At 31.2% G+C, this 23,928-nt stretch overlaps 3 protein-coding genes across 3 annotated transcripts; 1 reads left to right on the forward strand and 2 right to left on the reverse strand.

Annotated features, from left to right (window-relative positions):
* LOC128386486 (hornerin-like) lies at positions 1-5,309 on the reverse strand. Its single transcript, XM_053345522.1, has 2 exons — positions 2,513-5,309; positions 1-1,982 (listed from the first exon to the last, which is right to left on the reverse strand). Exons 1-2 carry the CDS (start codon positions 4,804-4,806, stop codon positions 629-631), a joined length of 3,648 nt encoding a protein of 1,215 aa, XP_053201497.1. The 5' UTR covers positions 4,807-5,309; the 3' UTR covers positions 1-628.
* A 966-nt stretch (positions 5,310-6,275) lies between these two features.
* Positions 6,276-8,228, forward strand: LOC128386510 (lambda-crystallin-like). The gene is made up of 3 exons (XM_053345546.1): positions 6,276-6,472; positions 6,549-6,783; positions 7,419-8,228. Exons 1-3 carry the CDS (start codon positions 6,432-6,434, stop codon positions 8,088-8,090), a joined length of 948 nt encoding a protein of 315 aa, XP_053201521.1. The 5' UTR covers positions 6,276-6,431; the 3' UTR covers positions 8,091-8,228.
* An 8,464-nt stretch (positions 8,229-16,692) lies between these two features.
* Positions 16,693-21,537, reverse strand: LOC128386570 (serine/threonine-protein kinase 24-like). Its single transcript, XM_053345621.1, has 9 exons — positions 20,860-21,537; positions 20,128-20,352; positions 19,822-19,987; positions 19,446-19,603; positions 19,022-19,207; positions 18,723-18,868; positions 18,307-18,643; positions 17,745-18,200; positions 16,693-17,678 (listed from the first exon to the last, which is right to left on the reverse strand). Exons 1-9 carry the CDS (start codon positions 20,881-20,883, stop codon positions 17,277-17,279), a joined length of 2,100 nt encoding a protein of 699 aa, XP_053201596.1. The 5' UTR covers positions 20,884-21,537; the 3' UTR covers positions 16,693-17,276.
* Positions 21,538-23,928: the final 2,391 nt, after the last annotated feature.

The following is a 23,928-nucleotide window of genomic DNA, read 5'->3' on the forward strand; positions in this document are numbered from 1 at the left end:
TTTAATTGATATTCAACAAGATATGTTACTTTTAATTGTTTTTCAAGAGTAAAAAAGTGAGATTTCATTAAATAGTAATAAAGGAGGGAAAATAATGATTGACCAATAAATGAGAATGGGAGTTAATTTTGATTGATTTTAAGGACTCCGATTGTATATTTGTGATTATTTGATGATATTGGCACCAATTAATATGTTGACATTATTGTGATTTTGGTCCGTCTTTTGATTGTCCATTTCAACTGCATTTTTAAACTTAATTTTCTTTGAGATGTTAATTCAATTTTGGCAAAAGAAAAAGTTGATTATTGTTAATGGAAATTGCAATTGAACTTTGCTTTCCTTTTGAGTTGCAGAGATCGGAGTCGAGATCGATTTCTATTATAATAAATGTTATCGTTAATTGTTGTTGTCATTGTTTCTTCAATTGTTACAAAATTAAATTATTTGTTTCTTTTGAGATGTTTGCCCTTCGAGAGTTTTCAAAATTTTTATATTCTTTCCGTCTTCTTTTCTGATGAAAGGGAATCGATATTTAAATTATTATCATGATTAAATTATTGTTGTGATTGTTGTTGTTGGTATTGGTAATTTTGTTTGATTCCGTCTCCATTTCCAACCAACTTTTTCAAAACACTGACGGAAGATGGACGATCTTAAGGTCAAGTTTTGATGGATCTAAATCTTCGGGATCATAGGATTGAATGTTGGATGATGATTGTTGGGATGATGAAGATGGTGATGTTGATCCATATGATGTTTTACCAACAAGTGAAGTCATCACTGGTTGTGAGGTTTGTGAGTATTTTCCAGATGATTGGACTGGTGAAGTAAGAGTACCAGAGGAGGTTGATGATGAGATACCTTTGACCTGACCGTTGGCTCCGTTTGATTGGACTTGAGAGATTGATGAGGTATCTTTGGAAGCGCACTCGGGATCTGAATAATATTCATTAGTGATCTGTGAATCGGTGTAAGCGGATGAGGTTTGTTGCGAGATGGGCTGTGAGGTTGGAGGGACGAGTTTATAAGATGGGCTGGAAGAAGGTGATGTTAGTGAGTAGACGGGTCGATATGAAGGTGATGAAGGTGCAGAGTAGCTTGAGCTTCCACTGGCTGATGAATAGCTTGATGATGGCTGGTAAGATGATGATGGAGCAGCGGCTGATTGAGATGATGAGTCTGATTCGTAGCCTGAGTTTGATGAGGTCATTTTAACTTGACTGTCACCTGAATAGTTATTGGTATAACTGTTTTGACCTGATCCAGATGAAGAAGCGCCAGATGATGAATAACCATCGCTACCATATGAAGATGAGGCTGGTGAAGCGGATGAAGAACCTGAAGAAGCTGAACCAGAGGACGATGATGATGATGGTGAAGTTTCCTGAGATTGACCATAGTTAGAAGTTGAATCGCTTGATCCTGATGAAGTGTAACTTGATGGGATTACCTGAGGAACTGTATTGTATTGAAGAGCGGCTCCCGATTGTGAGGGATAATCTCGACTTGATGAAGGTGAATAAGTTTGCTCAGGAGTAGCGACCTGAGTGTAAGAGGTCAAAGCTGATTGAGAAGCAGGTTGACCGTAGCTTGAAGCGGACGACGAAGAGCCAGAAGATTGTGAGGTTGAGGGTTGGCTTGAGTAGCTTGAGCTATAACTGTTCTGAGAATAAGTTTGCTGAGGTTGTTGGCCATAAGAACTGGACGCCGAGGTTGGATTTCCATAGCTCGACGAGTAAAGTGATTGTTGTGAAGCATAAGAAGACGATGGAGCTGAACCATAAGAACCATAACCAGTTAAGCCTGAGGATGAAGATGAAGATGATGGTGATGAGCTTGATTGTTGCGATGATGAGCCAGATGATCCAGTGTAACTATTGTCACTTGTTAGACTGTTCTGACTGTACGATGACGACGGGGAAGCAGCGCCATAAGCAGAGCCACTCTGAGGGGTCACGTAAGTTTGACCAGCAGATTGACTAGAATATGAAAGGAAAAGATAAGAAGAGTCCCGTTAATTAGAATGTTAAATTAGAAATTAAGTTAATTGATGTAATCAATTGAGTATATCAAAGACAAAAACAACAACAACAATTTAAAACAATCAAATAATAACCGATCCAATTGTTATCGATTTCAATTGGGCAAATGTTGAGTAAACTATTTAATCTCGTTGATGATTAGAAATTAAAAAGCTTTACATTTGTGACAATTAGATTTTTTTTACAAGAAAAAAACGTCAACAATTTGATTTAATTTTTTCTCTTATTGTTTAATAAGCTGTACAATTATTATTTATTGATTATTCATCAGTGTTGTTGATGCAAAAAACAAAACAAAAAGTATTTTTCATCGGTTGATTGTTGAGGTCATTTGAATGTTTGGTTAGCCCGAAAGTGAGTTTAACCAGTGAGAATAAATTTCTTGACCATCTTAATCGAACTGTCTCTCGATTAATTAATTGTTTGTTTCTTAAAATTGATTACATTTTGATGGATTACCAACGTACCTGTATGGGGCAACATTTGAATAAGATGAGATTGGTGATGATGATGATGATGATCCATAGGATGATGAAGCTTGAGGTTCGTAGGCTGAGACTGAAGATGAGCCACTTGGACCATATTCAGTTTCGGTGATGGTACTTGGTTGGGGTGTTTCGTCGTAAGTTGGGATCGCGGAGGCATAAGGTGAGGCACCGAGAGGTTGATGATAACCAATTGGCGATGATGCTGCTGATCCATAGGTGGTTTCGATTGGGAAAGAGGATAAGTAAGAGGGATTAATTGGTGAAGTCGCTCCAATACCATAGGTTGTAGCATCTACTGCAGCGGCGGCGGCTGCTGCTGTTGCATAATCTCCGGCACTGGCCACATAGGCACCGCTGTTATCGGCGGCTGCTGAACCATAACCTTGACTAGAATAACCTGATCCGCTTGCAGCTGAGCCATAAGATTGAGGGGCAGCTGAAGCATAACCAGTATTAGCACCACCATAGCCAGAGGAAGTACCGTAATTACCACCAGCTGATTGACCGCTGTAAGAGTTTGGTGCATTTGCAGTTTGTCCGCCGTAATTGTTTTGTCTTGATCCAGATGATGAACCTTGACCATAAGATGAACCTGTGGCTGGTGATGATTGTCCACCATAACCTTGAGCAGATGAACTTTCGTAACCTCCGTTTGAGGCTCCATAAGATTGACTTGGACCACTTGCAGGTGCAGTTGCTGCAGCGCCATAAGATTGGCCGCCGCTTGAAGCTCCATAAGATTGGCTTGGTCCACTTGAACCGCCATATGATTGACCGGAAGATGATCCACCATAAGATTGAGCAGAGTTTGATCCGCCGTATGATTGTCCAGCGTTAGAACCACTTCCATAGGATTGACTTGATCCACCGTATGATTGACTGGGTGCGCTTGATGATGACCCATACGATGATGGGGCTGAAGCTGCGGCACCGTAAGATTGGCCTCCAGTTGAAGCTCCATAAGATTGACTTGGTCCAGCTGAAGGAGCAGCACCATAAGATTGACCGCCGGTTGATCCACCATAAGATTGGCCGGAAGATGATCCGCCATATGATTGAGCAGAGTTCGAACCACTTGAAGCTCCATAAGATGAGCTCGAAGCTGGTGCTTGACCATAACTTTGGGAGGCTACTGGAGTTTCTTGACGTCCATTATATTGTTGGCCATAACCTTGGTTACCATTAGCTCCATAGTTGGCATTTCCCTGAGCGGGAGCGGCGTTACCATAACCGGCTTGACTTTGAGGAGCTCGAGATTCTTGTTTTTTAGCTGCTGCCCCACCAGTTAGAGCTGATGGACTAATAGCTGGTAAATCGTAAACATCTTGATTAGTTAAAGCTTTAAATTCGTGATTTTCCAAAGCACCAGTGAAATCTTGGAAAGCGCCTTTTTGATGATCTTCGATAGCCAATGGTTTAAGACCAGGAAATCGAACAGCTTGAGCACCTAAAGCGGCTGAAGAGTGTTTATTATTTGAACCATAACCAGAGTTACCTGAATTAGCGGCTACGGCGAGATGTGAATTGGGACTAGCGGCAGCGTAACCAGCTTGAGCAAGAACGGATGAAGCTCCGTTTGATGCTGATTCGGCGGGATAAATTTCGGAGGGTCGACCATATGAGGTTGAAGAGACTGAAGATGATGGGTGGCTTGCGGCTGGTTTTGAGGGAGCAGCATAAACGGCAGCATTGGTACGAGAAGGTAAAGCCAAGTAACGGTTTCCTTCAGTTCGAGTTGTTACCTCACTTTGTCGTCCAACCGATGAAGATACTGGTGATGGTAAAGATGCTGAAACGGATGATGAAGGTGAAGAAGCAGCGGTAGCAATGGTTCCAGAAGAAGCTGAAGAAGCTGATGGAGCAAATTGTGCTGCAGGTGAAGATGCGGATGCAGCGGGAGCTACAGCGGCAATAGGAACTCTTTGAACTTTACCTGAACTTTCAGCTCCCTGGATGATATCGTGAAACATTGGACTCTTTGCCTGGTTTGAATTACGAAGGTACAAAGGAATGGCAACTATGGAGGGCTGATGGTTGGACGGAGCGGCAATGGGTCCAAGGGCACCCGATGCTCCATTAACTAAACTTGACCCATGGCTGATTGCTGATCGTTTTAAACTGTAGCCAAGTTTTTCTTTGGCAAATAATCCTCGTAAAGCAGCTAAATCACTTTCAAGAAATTGTTGATTAAGAACGGGAAACTTTGGACCAATCGACCAAATCGAAGTGACTTGTAAAAGTAAAAACACTAAACCATAATTAAGGGTGAACATGATGATGATTAAAACAAAGTTAAACAACAATCAGCTTGATTACTTAAATCACAATGAGAAAACAATAACTAAGAATATGAAACAAATTGAAAAGTAAAAATGAAATTATTATCACAATGGAAATTGAATTGAACACAGTTTCTTATATTGATGATAAATCGTAAAAAGTTAATTAATAGTTGGATCTTAGAACCATTCAGTTTGAAATGATTCGTGAAAGTGACCTTAAGTGTTGGTGAGATGGTCAATTTATTTATTACAAGAGAGTAAATTGATTGTGGGAGAGATCAGAGTGGAAAAGGAGGAGACAAGGATGAAGATGAAAAAAAGAGAATGAAAAAAAAACAAGAAGGAGGAAAGAGAAATAAAAAGATACCTGAAGATGGAGATGAAGATGAAGATGAAGATGGAGATAATGGTGATGAAGAAGATGGGCTTAGGTAGATTACAAGTCTTGACCTCAAGACCAAGTTTATTTAAAGATTAAGTTTATTTCGGCCGTTCGTTCATGGCTCATATTCAGTTGACCAGTTAGTTAATCAAGAGAAAGTATGAAAAACATGTTATGTTTCATTCGGAATCAAAACACTGAATCAATCCAGTTACTAATACATTAGATCAACCTGCTTATCCATTATCATCTTTATCATCAACTTTTCATTTATCATCATCAGTTTATCATCATTCTCTTAACCATTTTGCTTAATTATTATTGACTTTTTACCCTTAGGGCGATTTCTTTTATTCTTGTGTTTCTCTCTCTCTCTCTTTCATTCAATACATAAAAATATTAGTAAAAATATACTTTCAGTTGAATGGACACAATTTTTTATCTTCTTGAGTAACAAATGATTTCTCATCTTCATGATCATCAATTTCATCATCATCTTAATCATAATCAGTTAATCATTGGTTTCAATTTACCTCTTTAATCTCACATTTCATGAGCAACATTAATTTTGATTCTCAGAACGAAAAGAAAAAAAAAGTGAAATCTTAATTCTTATCAATTTTCATCAATTGACCTTAAATTGTTAATCTTGATTACCCAATTAGGCGTGATTAAGATATTAAGATTAGTATTAATAGCTTATCAAATATCAACAATCAAATCAAGGGTTGAAATGTTATCACAATGGTAACCATGACCGGCGACATTGGTCAAAAGTAATTACTTGTCAACAGTTAACTCGACTGGAAATCTACTTCGCAATTAACTTTTTGTGATTAGAATTAATTAATCTTACTAATAAATTGGGATTTCACCAGAACAGTAATTTGATGTACTAATTGATTATATGAGTAAAACAAGCAAAGTTAATTAGTTTCAATATAAGTAAATGAGAAATGATTAAGATTAAAACTATTGTAAAGATAAAAAAAGGGAATTCTAATTGGGTTAATCTGATGAGATAACATTTAAGTGTCATATCATGATTAAGAAAATGTACAAATTGTTTACAGTTAATCCAGTTATATGGATTACAATTAAATCAACTTGTGAAGCTGTAACGTATCGTCTAATGATTCCTTGGTTAATCTTAGCTTATTACTACGATTTTGATTGTGAGGATTTTTTTGATCTTTTTGATTAATTGTGAGTAAATCAAGTTGGTTAACTAACTATGGCTACGTCAGGTAAGGGAAAGGTAGCAATTATTGGAAGGTGAGTAAATTATTGAACAATTTAGTCAAAGGTAAATGAACATTTTGTTTTAATTGTGTCAAATTAAAATTGTCAGTGGGCTGATTGGTCAAAGTTGGGCTATGATCTTTGTCTCCGCTGGTTATAAGGTTCAATTGTATGACAATCAACCGGAGAAAGTTATTGGAGCTGTTAAATCACTTGATGAACAATTAAACAATTTAGAGTCAAAGGGTATCCTTCGTGGCCAATTATCGGCTCAACAGCAATCAAATTTAATTAGTGGAGCAACATCACTTTCTGATTGTCTCCAAAATGCTTTTTGGGTTCAGGTAAAAAAACTTATCATTTATTATTCGTTATTCGGTTTGAAACATTGGACTAAATCAATCAGCGGCTAATCGTTTAACATTACTATTAATATTTCCATATAATATTTTCTCATGTTGATTGAATCAAGTAATCAATCCATTTTTCTCAGATCAATTTCAATACCTTCCGAATCAACGACTAAAGGTCAATGAAAAGGATTAACCACTAGCTGATTGATATAAAGTCGTTTTCCTCCAGAATCACCTTCTTTCTCCTTAGAAATAAACTTTTTTTCATTAGAATTAATTTTTCTTCAGTGCTGAAGAGGTTTAATTCCTGTTCTTATTAGAATTGGCCCTTTTCTCTTTCTAAATGAACTTTTTCTTCAAAGCAATTGATCTGTACCAATTCGATCTCATCAGTTGAAGTTAATTTTCCAATTGAACTCACCTTCTTTGGTTAAGAATAGATTTGCTAATAAAATAAGAAGAGATCATGAAGATAGTCCTTTGATCCTAAGATCGTTTTAATTTATATTCTCTGTGGAAATTATTATGATTCAGAAAATCTGATTTTCGATGATGAAAAAGAAGGCGAATTCAATAGGAATAATATGATTGAATTATTTATCTTTGAAATTTTTTATCCAAAAAAGGAATGTGTCTTCGAAGATGTCGATTTGAAACGAGATATTTTCACTCAATTGGATAACCTTGTCTCCGATGAGGCGATCCTTGCAAGTTCCACTTCGTTCATTCCTCCCTCAAAGTTCATGGAAAATCTGAAACATCGTGGTAATGCTTTGGTCAACCATCCAGTTAATCCTCCCTATTTTGCTCCGTTGACCGAATTGGTACCGTCTCCATGGACCAAACCAGAGATTGTCTCTCGTGCAAAGAAAATCTTATTCGATGTCGGATCAAGGCCGATTGTGGTCAAAAAAGAGGTTCCAGGCTTTATTATCAATCGAATACAAGATGCCATTTTCGCCGAAGCTTATAACCTGATTGACGATGATGTTATCGATGTCGACGATTTAGATGCCGTCATGTCCGAAGGTCTTGGAATGAGATATGCGTTCATGGGTCCATGGGAAACGGCTCATCTTAATGCCAACGGGATGGTTGAGTATTTTGAGAAATATGCTCAAGGAATTCATGATGTTCAATCATCATTCAAACCAATTCAAAAGATGGAAGGACCAACGGCCAAGAAGATAATCGATGCCATGTTAACCAAAGTTCCAATGAACCAATTGGCCGCTCGACGAAAGTGGAGAGACGAGATGATGATCAAATTATCTCAAATTAAGAAAGGAAAACAATAGATTCCAATTAAAATGATAATCTCTTGAAAGAAAATTAATCTTATCAATTCCAATTGGTAAACATGATTTGTTAGATTAACGATTATCTCAAAATATTGTCTCAATTAAGAAAACAATTAAAACGAAAGTCAAATGAAAGTTAAACTTGAAAACAAAATCTCGCAGCAATTGAACAATTATCTTTGTTGATAATTCGTGGTTGTTTATTATTACATAGTTAATCTTTATAATCACAATTAACTTGTTAATCCTAATCTTTAACTGAATCAATAATACAACATTAAGATGATTAAGGGTGATGATAATGATCATGTTGACGATGTTGATGTTTAATAATAAACACCAACAATTTAATTTAATTTAACTGTTGTTTCTAATATGTTAATAGTAATGGACGTGACTCAATCAACTATATTTACAATTAATAAACAACATCAACAATCAAGCAAAGGTTATCAAGGTTAAATTGTTAGGGTTTGGGTCACAATCAACTAACAATTACAATTTTCATCCATTTTCACGTTTTTATTTACTATTTTTTTCATCATCATCATCAACAACAACATCATCATCATCTTAATCATCATCTAAATATAATAATACTTTTAATTCAAATCTGAATAAACTTGATTTAGTTTAATTATTATCATTAAAATTAATCCAACAAAAGGAAAAACAAAAAAAATCATCATCTTTTACCCTCTCATTTGATTAACAACAATTTAAAGTTAATCAAGATAATCAGGGAATCGATGATTAAGTTAATTCCATTAATAGTTTCAACTGATTAACTAATCAATAAAATTAGGGGAAAAAATTATAAATGAAATATATTTGAAATGATTTCCAGCCAATCCTTTTTAAAATTAGTTACCTTTCAGCAATTAGTTTATTAATCAAGTAACAATTTTGTTAATCATTAAAATGAGTTCGTAAACAAATTAACAACAATCACACAATTATTTTGATTAACATGGCATACCCATTGAAAGATGATTAAAGTTAATTGTTTATAAAAATGACATTCAAACATTTATAATATTAAATTAAGGTGAAAATGTTAATGTTTATTATTATCACAATCAAGACCTAAATTGTTGATCTAATCTAATCTCATCTTTTTCAATTTAATTCAATAATCATAGAGATTAATTTCATCTAAAATTGTAATAATAATAATAAGGAGATAATGATTAGCTTAATCCAGTTTGGGATTAGTGTCTTACTTTTTCATCATAATCAAGATAATGTTAATCACCTGTTTGTTAACTATAAATTACAACGTAACAATTTAATTAACAACAATTAAACAGGTAAGATTAATGAAGAGGCAAAAAAAACTGAAACCGTTTTTTAGACCAAAATTAAATTTAATCCAATGATTTACAATCAATGGACAATAAATAAATTGTTAATTAAAAATAATGACCATTCAAATGGACATGATGATCAGGTCAATGAAAGTTGTGTACGGTTGCTAATTGGCGATGATAATGATTAAAGTGACCTTAATTGTTACCTTAATCATAATTAGAAGAAAAGTTTTTTTTTTCTCCTTTTTTTTTGGTTACAGTTTTAATTTAATCCTCGACCCTTTAGTTACTTTATTAACGATCTCAATTCTCATACATGATTAGTTGATTATCATCGTTTTGCTGATTGATTGTTAATTTTAATTTGACAAATGATTATTTTCTTGTGATTAATAATATTAATTGCGAAAGTGAATGAACAAAAAAGTTATTACATTTCTAATCTCATTGGTTTTATCATTTTCTACATTCAAATTGTTAATAATAATCATTCATCATTATTTTTTAATCAATCATCACAATATCATATATTTAATTAACTCCCAATTGACTATAATTATCATAAATTTATATTTTTATGTTTAATAGAAATTAACTAACATTAATCAGCTGATCACTTTGTCTCTCTTTCTCTGTGTCAATCAGTCTCTAGGTAAGAAGATGAATAATATATAAATTTACCGTTACTTTTATCATTTTTTTGGAAACTTTTTTATTTCTTTTGCGATTTCAGATCAATGAACTTACAATTCTTACTCATTTTCTTGTATTTGCACCTATCATTTCAATAATATTACTACTTTTATCATCATCATCATTATCATCTCGTGTTAATGTTTTCTTCCTTGAATCATTTCAAATGCCCTAAGGCATTTTTCCAGGTCATTATTCGTTCGCCATCATCACCATCCTCATCTTCATCTTTTAAACCACCAAATGATATGATTTTATCTGTAAAAATGACTATTTTTTTATCATCTCTCTCAATCTTGTGTTAATGTTTTGGTGTTATTTTGGTTACAAATACAAACCTTTAACAAAAAAAAACGCTAATTCCTAATGAAGATAAAGATGAATTAAGAATCAGAATCAAAAAATGGATACAAAAATCGCGATTATCAATATTATCGATAATCCATCTATTATTAGTTTATTTAACTTGAAATTAAATGTTAGTCAATAATAATAATATTAATTACAATTACAATTCTGATATAAGATTAAATCAGATCTCACTCATTTAACAGTTAATTATATTATATGATTTTTGCTGTTATTACTACAATTAAATTTGATTGTAATCATCATCATTTCATTGACACCTTTTTATATGGATTTTGATTCACTTAATCCATCCTCTTAATCCCATTTAAATATCAATTTAAAGGAGACACCAATTAACTATATTATCGATCGGTTTAATGGCCTTAATTATCAACTTAATTGTTTAATTGTTTGAATCTAATATTTATCCAATTTAACAAGACAACACTCAACTTGTCCTACTAATTAAAAATAACTACCATGATATGTCCGGTAATCATTTGGATTAATCTTAATTTAGATCAACATTAGTTTGTAATCCATTGAGCTTTTGTTGTGATCAAATTAAGTTAATCTATTAACTGTGGTTTATTTAATTGCAATTAACTGTTAACCTGATCATTTGAAAGTTAATTTATATTGACATATCAATAGTAGATCTAATTAAGTTTACTTATAATTAACATTGTAACATAATTAAGGTTAAATATTAAAGATGAACTTTAATTAACTTTAATTGTTAACAAGATTAGTATCATTATTGTTTTTAATTGTGTAATAACAATTAGAGTCTACATTTCAATGAGTACTACAAATTAACCTGAATTTTTAAATTGCTGATTCAATTGTCAATACATTTCAATCAATGTTTAATTGTAATTGTTTCCGGTCAACGATTATCAATATGATGATGACACTTTAATTGTTAAGATCAACTAATCAATAATTGCAGATTAAGTTACAACAATTAAAATCTATCATGTAAGTAATGATCATTAATATTATTAATATTTTTAATTCCTCAAAAGTAATCATTTAATTGAACAATTTAATCAATACAATGTTTACCTTTCTACTTGTTAATTTAATTGTGGTCACTTAATAACCATTACTCTTTAATTAGTTAACTAGTTAATTAACTAATAGCGTGTAGGTTTCATTTAGTTTTTTAATTAAATGAAAAATTAGAGGTAAACATTTTAAAGATGATTATCTTAATTGTGAATCATTTAAATTGTTTGATTAGGTTACATTTTAGTCAGAGCAATTTGTAATATCTTTCAAAAGCAAGGTAAGAAAGTAGAGTTAATTGTTACAATCAATTTTAATTGTAGAAGAAAAAATTAGATTCAAAGGGCTCATCTAATCAAAATGTTAATTAACAATTTGATTCAAGGTTAAATACTGATCCTATTTCTTGCCACCACCAAACAATTAACTGATTAACAATTAAATTGGAGCAGACAATTATAATTAATTGACTTAATTGTTATACAAAAATTAAATATAACTTTTTATATGTTTTTACCTTGATTACATTTCCAATGACCTAAACTTTCAAGGTTAAAGGTGAAGGAAACAATTAATTATATATTTTTAGTAATTAAACTTGAATTAAAACAATGACAATTAATAGTTTAAAGCTCCTAAATTGTTACAATTTAATGATATTAAGAAAAGGTTTCCAATGATTAACTACAATTTATGTGTGTATGTATAAATAAATACTGATTTTGTGTTAATTGTTTGCACAATTAAAAATGTAAATAAAAACAAACCAAATTCAGGTAAGTTAATTTGGTATCATCATCATTATAATTAATAGAAAACTGATTAATGATTAGTTAATAATTGTTTCTAATAATGTTAATCACAAATGATCAGTATAATCATAATTAACCATGATTTAGTTTGAAGTAATTTGATTATCGTTCAATTGTTATAATTAAACGTGAAATTGATTATGATCAACAACTATTGACTTGCAGCTGAACATTTAGTAAACAATTAAAATCGCAAGTTAATTCAGTTACAAATTATATTTAGATGATGATGATTAAGATGATTAATAAAAAAATAGTAAATAAAAACGTGCCAATGAATGAAAATTGTTACTGATTGTAATTGTTGGTTGATTGTGACCCAAACCCTAACAATTTAACCTTGATAACCTTTGCTTGATTGTTGATGTTGTTTATTAATTGTAAATATAGTTGATTGAGTCACGTCCATTACTATTAACATATTAGAAACAACAGTTAAATTAAATTAAATTGTTGGTGTTTATTATTAAACATCAACATGATCATTAACATTAGTTGTTGATCTTAATTTAAATATAAAAAATTAACAATTACTTTCATTGAGAAGGTTAATTAAAGTTCCAAATTAAAACAATGATGATGATTAAAAGTTATTCTTACAGTTCGTTGACATATTATCGTATTGGTCAATCAAATATCAATTTTAATTTGATTGATTTGTTCATGTGAAGTAATTAACTTGCTTGACCAAAATCTAATTGTCATTAAATTCATCATTAACCTTGATCAATTTTCTTTCTCAATTCATGATAACAATTAAAATGTTGTTTTTTTAGATTGAATCGTGTAGATGGTTAATCTACTTGTTAGAAATATCTAATGATAATTATAATCATGATACCGAATCAATTTCCATTAAATCAATCAACTTAATTGTGGTTACATGTAAATCATTTCTTATCATCTTTTACTTGTCATTTATTAACAATTTAAGATGATCAGTAAATATATTTAAATTATGTTCACACAAATAAACAGGTAAACATGATGATGATAATATAAACTGACCAAGGTAAATAACGGTAAATGTTGTAAACTGAACACAACCTTAATGTTGTCCATCAATCAGATGATTATCAAGCATCATAAATTGTTGATTATTATTACAACGTAATTAACGTTGTTCTGTAAATCAAAATGTTTAAATATGTGGTCAGTTAATTGTTATCAGAGTAAAATATCAAAGTTTTGTAAGATGAGAATAATTAATTCACTTGAAACACTGAACAGTTTTAATTAAAAGTTATGATTTTATCTGAAAACATTATCGTTTTCATAATTGCAAATACAAGTTATAATACATTTAAATGAATCATATCAAATGATAAACCACAATTGAATCAAGAGTATAATAATCAGCGGATAATCAATTAATTACAAGGCGAAACAAATCTCATCAGAAAAAAAATTGATTAACTAACAATTAGAACGGTAGATGATTAAAACACCAAGATTTAAATATAAATCTTAATCCACAGATGAGTTAAACAAAATCATTACAGTTACTATGTTGAAACACAAAGTGAAACTAATCTCAATTAAATCAATCACAACAATTTAGCAAGAAAATATAAACAATCAATCAGCTGGGTAACTAATTTTGAGAGCGAAAGTTAATCAAGAAGTAATTACAATGGATTATACAAAAGGGATTATGATTAGAAACGACTCTCTCTCTCTTGGTTAACTAGAATACATTTAACAAATTAAAAAGAAAATTAAATCAGCAATTAACTAAGAGAAAAAAAATGAACGATTAAAAATAGCCCAAGTCTTGAGGTCAATCAATGAAAAAATAAAGAGATGATGAAGATAACTGTATCTTAATTTTCATCTTCATCCTTTTTTTTCACCTTCTCTTTTTCTTGAAAACATTTTAATCATCTTCATCTTCATCTTCATCTCCATCATACTGTTGATGATGATGGAGATTGCAAAAAAACATTAAAATTTCATCTTCTCCCACAATCAATTTATTCTTGTATTATTATTATTAATGGATAATATCGATAACATGAACACTGATCAACACCATTAACATGAAAAGGTCACTTTTAATTTTAAATCATAAATTAGCTTCCAGTTCAATTTAATAATAATAATATTATATTGATCATCAACCTTGAAAAGAAAACAAATTTACAGGTAAATACGTGATCTGATTAAAATTGTAATAATAATAATCATAATCAGCATCAGTTTGCAAATGATGAGGATGATCAGTTATCTGTTTTTTACCTTGAAGATGAATTTAGGTTTATAAATAAGACGAAGCGAAAAAAAGTTTCATCAATTTTAATCATGATCGCGAATCAAATCTCGCTCACAATCAAAACTGATCATCGCACTAATATTATGATTATATTATTAGCCTCGATTGGCTAATAATTTGATGTGATATCATGACAACATCATCATCAACAACAAAAACAACTGATTCTAATCAAAGTGATTAGATATCAAACATTAATTATCAGTTTAAACCCAATAATTAGTTAAACTTAATTCTCGCAGTTACCCAAACAATTTATGATTTAAAAGGCAATCGATATATTAGAAACATTGTTTTCAATCAACAGGAATTATCTAATTTACTGTTGATTGTTGATTATCATGATTACCTGTTTTCTTTAAGATGGACTAATTAGTTTGATTGCTACTTTTATTGGAATTAAATTGCTAAATTGGATAACGAAAAGTTTTTTTTATTATTTATCATTTGAATACTAATTTTTGCTTATTATTTGTAGGGATTTTCATGTCATGATTATTATTGTATAATCCATGTTTCTAATCACATTAACCACTAATTAATTACCGATTTAGGCTAATAATTATAATCTAAAACAATCAAATGATCATGAGAAATATTTATAACCACAATTGAACAATTTTACTTAATCAACATGTTCAGGTCACGCATAAGGAATGGCTAATTATTTTCATCATTTTCTGTAAACAATTTAAGGGTTAAAGGCTAATTGTTGCTTGATTACAATTAATATTAATATCGTAACTCACAATCAGAACGAGATTAGTTTTCTATTATTAATTGTTTAAGTTAATCAGTAATATCGAAATGGAGATTTTTCTTATTATCTCCCAATTATTGACTATCAACGAGTAATTGACCACGAACTTTGGACCAAATAAACGAACTTTTTTTCTCTCGAACAATCGATCTGATCGATTCTAAGTTATTAGAATGAAAGAGGAAAAAATATTAGATAATCGACTGTCTTAATTGGTCAACAATTAATAAATTGTAGACAATTGGGATCATTTGGTTAGTTGCATGAACCAGGAATCAATTGAAAATGAAATTTATCAATCAATTGTCTCAATTGTACTTTCTAATTACTATTTAATTGTTTACTCAATGACTGAGTGGATTTTAAGTGCAAATTTAATCATCCTGATTACAATAATTCTGTTAATTGGTTGCAATTGAAATTAGTAATTTCATCTCTGCAATTTGATTACACATATTGTATTCTAGCATTAGATCATTATATCAGCAAACATAATGTTGTTAATGATGATTAAGATGAAGAGAATATAGTTAATTGTAAATTAGGGAAAGGAGAGGCTCATTTAATTGTTGTTCGTTTCAATTCAAATTGCTTGATTAACTTGATGTTTCCATGATCTTGGAAACTTGTTTCATGAGATAAAGGGTTGAATTCAATTCAGATTCATTTCTCTTTCTTTTCTTTCTTTTTTCTCATCTTCATCTTTTCTTTGAGAAAATCTTTTTGCTTCATCTTAGATAATCAAAGGTAACAATCAATTTTAATTGAAATACAATTAAATTGGAAGATTAAGCGATCAACATTTCTTTTAATCAACTTAATCAATTTCTCACATTATAATAATAGTTTTCTAATTTCCCTCGAGTAAATTTAATTGAGACAATTAACTTTTACCATAAACTAAACATGATTTGGAAGTTGCTTATTTATAATAAATTACGTAAATTAAATTAATCACAATTAATTTCAACCAATGTTTAAAAGGTGATAATGTCTCCCTAATGTTGATCATCCGATTGATGATAAAGGAAAAGGAAATGGATGAAAAGTATTTGTGTGCATGGAATTGATTAGAGAAATTGTCACATGATCAATGGTATTAATTAAATAATCCAGTTGAATTATCTACTTTTATAACTCAATTTGTTGTTCATGACCATTCACTTTACATGTCAAGTTTGAATCAAATGAGATTTGAGACAAAATTGAGATAATTTAGTTAATTTAAATAATGAAATTTAACAATATTTTTAAATTGTCTTTTGTTTTCTATTTCATCATTATTAATATGTTGTTAATCACAATCGATTGTTACAATAACAGTTTAAAGGGGAAGATCAGAGTGATAAATAATTGTAATTATTATAATATAAAAACAAATCTATTTAGATTGTAATTGTTATTAAATGTATTTATAATAAAGGTTCAAAATAAGTTGCCTTGGAATTGTTATTTTGATTAATTTCTTTATACACATTCATGAATTGACCATGTTGTTTGTTATTGTACCACAATTAAGCAATTTAGTGATAAATTTTTCTCTCATCAGGCAAAAATGGATATTCACATAATTCACTTAAAATCTTGTTGATTTTCACTACAATTGTTGACGATGAAATCAAGTTCGACTGCAAATTCACTGATTAAATAAATAAATCAATTTTCTTTTCTTTAATTGAGAAAATGGAGGGAGGATAGTCCATCGTGATTAAAGTTATATGGTAGAAGTTATTTTCTCGTGCTTTTTGTCACCACCATGAAGAGAACAACAATTAGTGAATTCTTGTCTTCTATTAATATTCTGTTATTCTCAGCGTGTTGCCTATGTGTGTTTCCCTAATAAACGATGATAAACACATTTTTCTCTTGTTCTTTGTCTTTGCCATTGTTTTAATGTCGCTGAGTAGATTTGCAGTTGTTGCTTTTTTTTAACTGCTTGTGGTTTTTGATGCTCAATCTTAGTTTATAAATATTTTACATGTAATTGTCATTACCACGAAGAGGAGTCTTGTTATAAACTGGGTTTGGTACAACAGGACGAGGTGGGTAATGAGATGAAGGAGAAGAGGCAACAGAGGAGGATGATGATGATGATGTTGAGTGAGATGGTGAAGAGACAATCTTTTTAATGTTGCTTTGATTGCGAGATGCTGGTGATGATGATGATGATGATGATGAAGCTGATTTTCCTGATGAAGATGAAGAGGTAACATCAATTGAACGATTAGTTAAGCTTGTCAAAACTTCTTTGACAAAAAATTCACTAACTCCAGGATAAATTTTCTCTGCAAGATCAAAGGCTCGTCGAAGTTCATCAATTGTATCAGCTTTATTACTCTTTGTTCCCATACTATTCCTCGTATATTTTAATTTCAACTACAAGAGAAAGAGAGAAAACAATTATTATAAACAGTTGAAACAAAACAATAAATTGAAATTTACCTCATTAAAAACTGGATTAAGAATCATTGTCGTGTAAGGAGAGGATTTTGATAGATTGGATTTTTCTAATTTACTGGTCACTTGGTCTATTTCTTTTTCTGTGCGTCCAGGTGATTTACGGTTAACAGGTAACACTGGATTAACATAGGAGCAGGATGGATTGTCCGTAATACTATATTTTTCACGTTTATCAGAATCATATTTATCTGAATATTGTACTAACGGGTTTGGTTTCATACGATGGTCCCTTACAGGTGATGAGGTTGATGGTGATGAAGAATTATTGAAATTACTATTTTTAGATGAGTTACTATCAATTGAGGGTATCGAAGATGATGTTAAAGATGAAGAGGATGAAGAGGATGTTGATGTAGGACTTTTTGGACGGTATTTATCCTTTGACAATTTAACAGCAGATATTTCATCTCTAATTGGTTCTTTAACATTTTTAGGTGTCTAGACATGAGAATTAGGAAATAGAAATGATAAAAAGTATATAAATTAGTTCAAGTGATGAATCAAGAAAATTAAAGGGAAAAGAATTCGTAAATAAATTATTTACATTGCCATTTTTAGCATCACCATTTTTGGGCTTCGATTTAACGTCAACTGTTTTCTTTGGAGTGACATTCACTTTCGCAGCTACCTTAGAAACACCATTGACCTGAGACTTGGCGATATTGGAAGGTGTGGAAGAAGAGGATGTAGATGAAGATGAAGAAACGAAAGACGAAACGGACGAAGGAATAGTTTCCTTCTGTGAATTGGAAATTGATGACACCTCAGAATCTTTTGCTGTAACCGATGATTTACTTAAAATAAATGGACTGATTTGTGGTCTAATGGTTAAATCCCAATTTAGACTATCACCTTCACTGTTATTTCTAGAATCGTCGCTACTAAATTAAATAAAGATGAAATCAAATGTTAGTTAGGTGTTACAATTAAATCGTAAAATGGAAGAAGAAAATAACTCACGAATCAGAGGCTTCAGAGTCGCTATCACTTTGACCACCGCCCGCTGCTTTCCAGCGTTTGTATCTTTCTATTAAGTCAATCAAATGAGAATTTTTCTTGGCTTTCCGGATGAATGGAAATTTAAGAAGCTCCTTAGCTGATGGTCTCTGAAAGTGGAAAATAGAATTTTTTGTTGTTGATTCAAGTGAGATACAGAGAAAAATAGAAAATAATTGTAAAGAAAGAAAATAACTTGTTCTCTACAACAAATTAAATCTCAAGATTAAGATATCATGGTTGGGTTACTATTAAGGTCTTACGTTTTCCGGGTCCTTGTTCAGACAAGCTTCGACAAACTCCTTAAATTGTTTACTATAATTTCCTGTTAGCTGAGGTGGATTGTTCTTGGGTATAAGGAAAAGAACTCTCATCGGATGTAAATCTGAATTAGGTGGTTCTCCTTTTGCCAGTTCTATTGCTGTAATCCCAAGACTCCAAATATCAGCCTAATGGTTTAATATGTTGAATAATTAAGTTGATTGAATTTCAATGAATAATAATTCCAATATCAGGTAGGAGAGAGGAACAGAGATAAAAGCAAAGCAAAGAAAATGAGGAGAGGGAAATAAAAGAGAAAGAAAGAAAGAGAGAGAGAGAGAGTAATGAATTAGCAAAATTATTCAACAGAAAAAGAGTGTTGGCTTTAACACTCAGAGAGAAGCCTTAAAGTTAACATGTAGTAACCTTGGAGTCATAATTAGATTGTTTTATAACTTCAGGAGCCATCCAAAAAGGAGTTCCTACAAATGTATTCCTTTTATTGGTGGTGTTAGTCAATTGTCCGGCGACTCCAAAATCAGCCAGTTTAACGTCTCCTTGTTCTGAGAGTAAAACATTAGCAGCTATTGAGCAGGGGAGAGAAAGAACAATTGATTACTAAATTATTACGAAGTTTTCTAAACATCGATCATAATCTCAACAATAGAGGAAAAGAAAAAAAAAGGTGTATTTGTCTATAGTTAACAAAATGGTAGAGAGAGAGAGAGAAAGAAAGAGAAAATTAAAAAATTAGAGTTGATGGTGATGTGTAGAATGGGGAGAGATTCAGGTGAGTGTTTACCTTTTATATCTCTATGCAATTTTCTTTCTGAATGTAAGTAATCCAATCCTTTAAGAACCTCTCTGAGGATAACAGCGATCAAATTCTCTTCAAAGTTACCAGCTTTCATTAGATCTAAGGCTGAGCCTCCGCCAAGATATTCCATGATGATCCATAATTTAGTTCCCTGAACGATAATTGAGGTAGAAAAAAAAGAAGAGAAATCTATTCAAGTTAAAACAAGTTCACAAGTAGAAAATATAAATGTATAAATGAGAAACAAACACACCCTTTCTGAAAACAACCCATTGGAAAATAACTACTAACCTTCAAGTATGATCCATAATATTTAGTAACAAAAGGTGAATCACATTGAGATAGAACCATAATTTCCTGTTGAATATCTTCAATTTCATCTTCAGCTTCTTCAAGGTCAATTATCTTAATGGCAACAACTTGCTGGGTCCGATTGTCGATACCTTTAAATACTTCACCAAAAGAACCTTTACCGATACGTTCTTGTTTGGTAAATATTTGCTCGGGATCAAGCCTCTGGTAATTATTATTCATCATGGTTTGTTTATTCAACCAGCCACATGATTAAGATTACGATAGTAAATTATCATTTAAGTATTGAGACAAATGATGTTGTCAGTTGTTGTTTTGGTTGTGAGGTTCATGTTGTATTTTGAACAATTAGTATTCAGAGTGTTTGATTTATCCAAGATGTTATCAGGAACCGAAAACAATCAGTGTGAAGAGAAGGAAATCAGTATGACGATGATAAAGATGATGGAGGCAAAAAGAAAAGAGAAAAATAAAACAAAAAGAAACACAATTAGTCGCAATGAATATGATAATATGGATGTTCAACATTAATTAGATTAAGGTAAGTAAAGGAGTGAACCAAAAATCCTTTAAAAGGAGTAATAAGGTTGTGATGATTTAAGGTGAAGGAAAAAATTGTTGATGGACACACAAAATACAAGAAAAAAAACAAGGTTGTAAAGGTAAAAAAGGAGGGTGAACAAAGATGGATGATTAAGTTAATTAATTTACCTCATTGTAGGCCATGTTAGACATCACGTTCAGATATGTGGAAAAATAAAATTCAAACTTGATTCTCTATTAAATTGATATAACTGATACATTGGAAGAAGAAGGTTCTTTTTTAGTTGAAGTTGGTTTGTTGATTTAATAGTTGTTTACACCGCAGTGTCGCTCATACACAGAGGGATGTTTCAAGATACAAGTTACACCATTAATCACAACCATCTTGGTGATTAGAGATTTAATGGAAATAGGAATAGAATTGGAGAGAGAGAGAGAGAGAGAAAATATATCGAACACAGAGAGATTATCAGATAATAGAAAAGATAGATAACAAAGAAATAGAGATAGAGAAGGAGAATAGATTAATAATAATAGGAAAAAATGATGATGATGATGTTAATAGTTGTTGTAGTGATGATGATGATGATGATGATGATGATGATGGTGATGATGATGATGATGATGGAGAGAAAAAGAGAGAAGGAGAAAGAGAGAATAGAGAATAGAGAAAGAGAAGCGATAAATTAGACACAGAACAAAATCAGATAAGAAACTGAAAGAAAGGTAAACAGTTAAGGTTAGAATTATAAAGATGCTTTTTAAAAGACCTTAGATTACAATTAGTTAATTGTTTAATTAAAATTGACAATTAAATAATAAACAAAATAGGAAACGAATCAGTTTATTGTTACTCTTGGTCTTTTAAACCAAACAGTAAACATTTGGTTCATTGGACTAAACCAAATATTCAAATTTTTTGGCGCTTTTTTCGAATTTTGATTTAATTCGAAATTTATTTTAATTTTGTTTATCTTTTTTTCCCCAACGATAATGGTTTGTTGATTACATGGAACAATTAACTCATTAATGTGATTTATCGTCATATGATTTGTGTATTTATTTGACGATCAGATTGCATGAGTTTTATCAATCATTTAAAAGGTTAATTTGATAATTGTTTTTGTCTCTTTTTGATTAATTAAGTTTCTTTTTCTTTCTTCATGTTAATTAGTTTTGATTGAATTAAATTGGGGAGAAGATTGTTTACTTTTTAATTGTTGTTGTTATGTTTTAAATTAGGTGAGTAGATCAAAGATGATTTAATTGTATTCGTTTACAATTAATGATTGTCTTATGATCATTTATTCAAATGGTTGAAGGTTGAATCTTTTTTTTTATAATTTAACAATTAAGTTAATTAATCTCATCTTGATTGTTGTTTAATTTTTTTTCTCATTCTCGTGATGTCTAATTACATAAGAATCTATGTTAATTAGATTTTCACTTGACAGTAACTTGAGGTTTGTTGGATGATCGTGATAACTATTTGATTTTAATGATCAATTTTGTAAATTGACCAAATTTTCATCAACTTAATTTGATTAGTTGTTAATTGAAATTAAAATCAGTTCTCCGGATGATTGATCAGCATGCGAACTAAAAAAATATCGTTCTGTCATAAGAGTAATCTAATTCCCATCTTAATATCAGAATAGATCTCAATTAATTTGATGAGATTAAAGTTTTCCATTTAAGAAACAAGTCAAACACTTTCCAACAAAGTTAATTGTTATTTAATTACTTCCATGGTGAAATCTAAACATTAAAGCTCAATATTTAGTTGATGAAAGATGATAACTCTTGTTAAGTCCAGAGAATTAACTTTGCATTCATATCCAAAAGGTGAAATGGTTAATGTGAACCATATTGAGGAGCATCATGTTAATCATGTAAATGTAGAATTGGAAATTTGAACAATTAAATGACAGAATGAGCCAATTGAATGGAGACAATAAGTTGGATTCTTATGGAGACCCTGTAGCAGGTTTGATGCCGTTTACAAGACAAGGATTTCTCCACGTAGACGAATTCAAATGTCAGACCAAGTCAAACCTGTCGAGGGAAAGGTAATTTATCTTCTCTCTTTCTCTCTTTCTCTTTCTTTCTCTCTCACAATTACCTGAGTAACTTGAAGCTGAGAATCGATGAATCTCAAAATGTCCACCCTTTTCCTTGCATCGATTGTGTGACGATTTGACTTGTCATAGACTCTCCTTCATGGTGACCTTTCATTGTGAAAGTTAACTAAATTTAGAGAGCTGAGCAATTAAGTTAATTTTACTCGTAGCCGCCAATCTTAAGTCGAAAAGCAGCTTGATGTTAATATTTTAAGCTGACGGATTCTTGTTCTGCTCGGTTGCTATTGGCAACAAATTGTTATTCTGATTCACTTTAATTGTCTCACATTTTGTTAAATTTTTCTTTTCTTTTTCTTAGTTTTTTCTTTGTTAATTTTATTAAAAGAATTCATTAAATTTGTATTTTCAGAGACAAAGTATCCAATGATTCTCAGAATTTTATTACTAACTTACTTGGATTACTGGATTAGATTAGATAATCCTAATTCGAATTGTGCTTTAATTCGAGGTGATGTTGAAATTCTTGCTACTATTGGAGGTGGAAAATTAACAAGTCACTTGTTGATTGACGAAGAGGAATATCAATGGTGAATAGTTGATCTTTCAGATGAACGGCCCGTGAATCTGCCCATAAACCCAGTTGAACGCAATTACATTATCATTAAAATCCACCGAATATACAATTACCCGTTGGTGCCCACATTAAATACTGATTTCAAATTATTGTTACATTTGATTTCTATCGCGAAGTTAATTGGACAGGTCAAACCAATCGAAAAGGTCGAGAGTACAAACTCCGTCTCAAGTTGTATCACGATGTAAACAACATTGACCATTGGCCAGCATTTTCATATCCATTATATTTACCACCATTTTCAGTGGTCTTTACAAGGATTGATTGTAATCAAAAAAATTGTAACAATTAACGATAATTAAACTTTCATCGTTGTTTCCATCAAGAAATAATTTTCATTTCAATTCTTCGATTCAAATTTGTCTCTCAAGTTTCGAGAACAATATCTAACTTTTCAATAGATTATCACAAGATCAGTTTTGATGAGAAAATAGATGTTTAAAAAGACAAAGAATTTAAATTGTCAATTCAATTGGTTTAATTTTCCTCTCGAACAACTTGTACACGTTACTATGAACAACA

Source organism: Panonychus citri, unplaced genomic scaffold (genome assembly GCF_014898815.1).
Source record: "Panonychus citri isolate SS breed McGregor unplaced genomic scaffold, ASM1489881v1 Contig00072, whole genome shotgun sequence".
Lineage (NCBI taxonomy): Eukaryota > Metazoa > Arthropoda > Arachnida > Trombidiformes > Tetranychidae > Panonychus > Panonychus citri.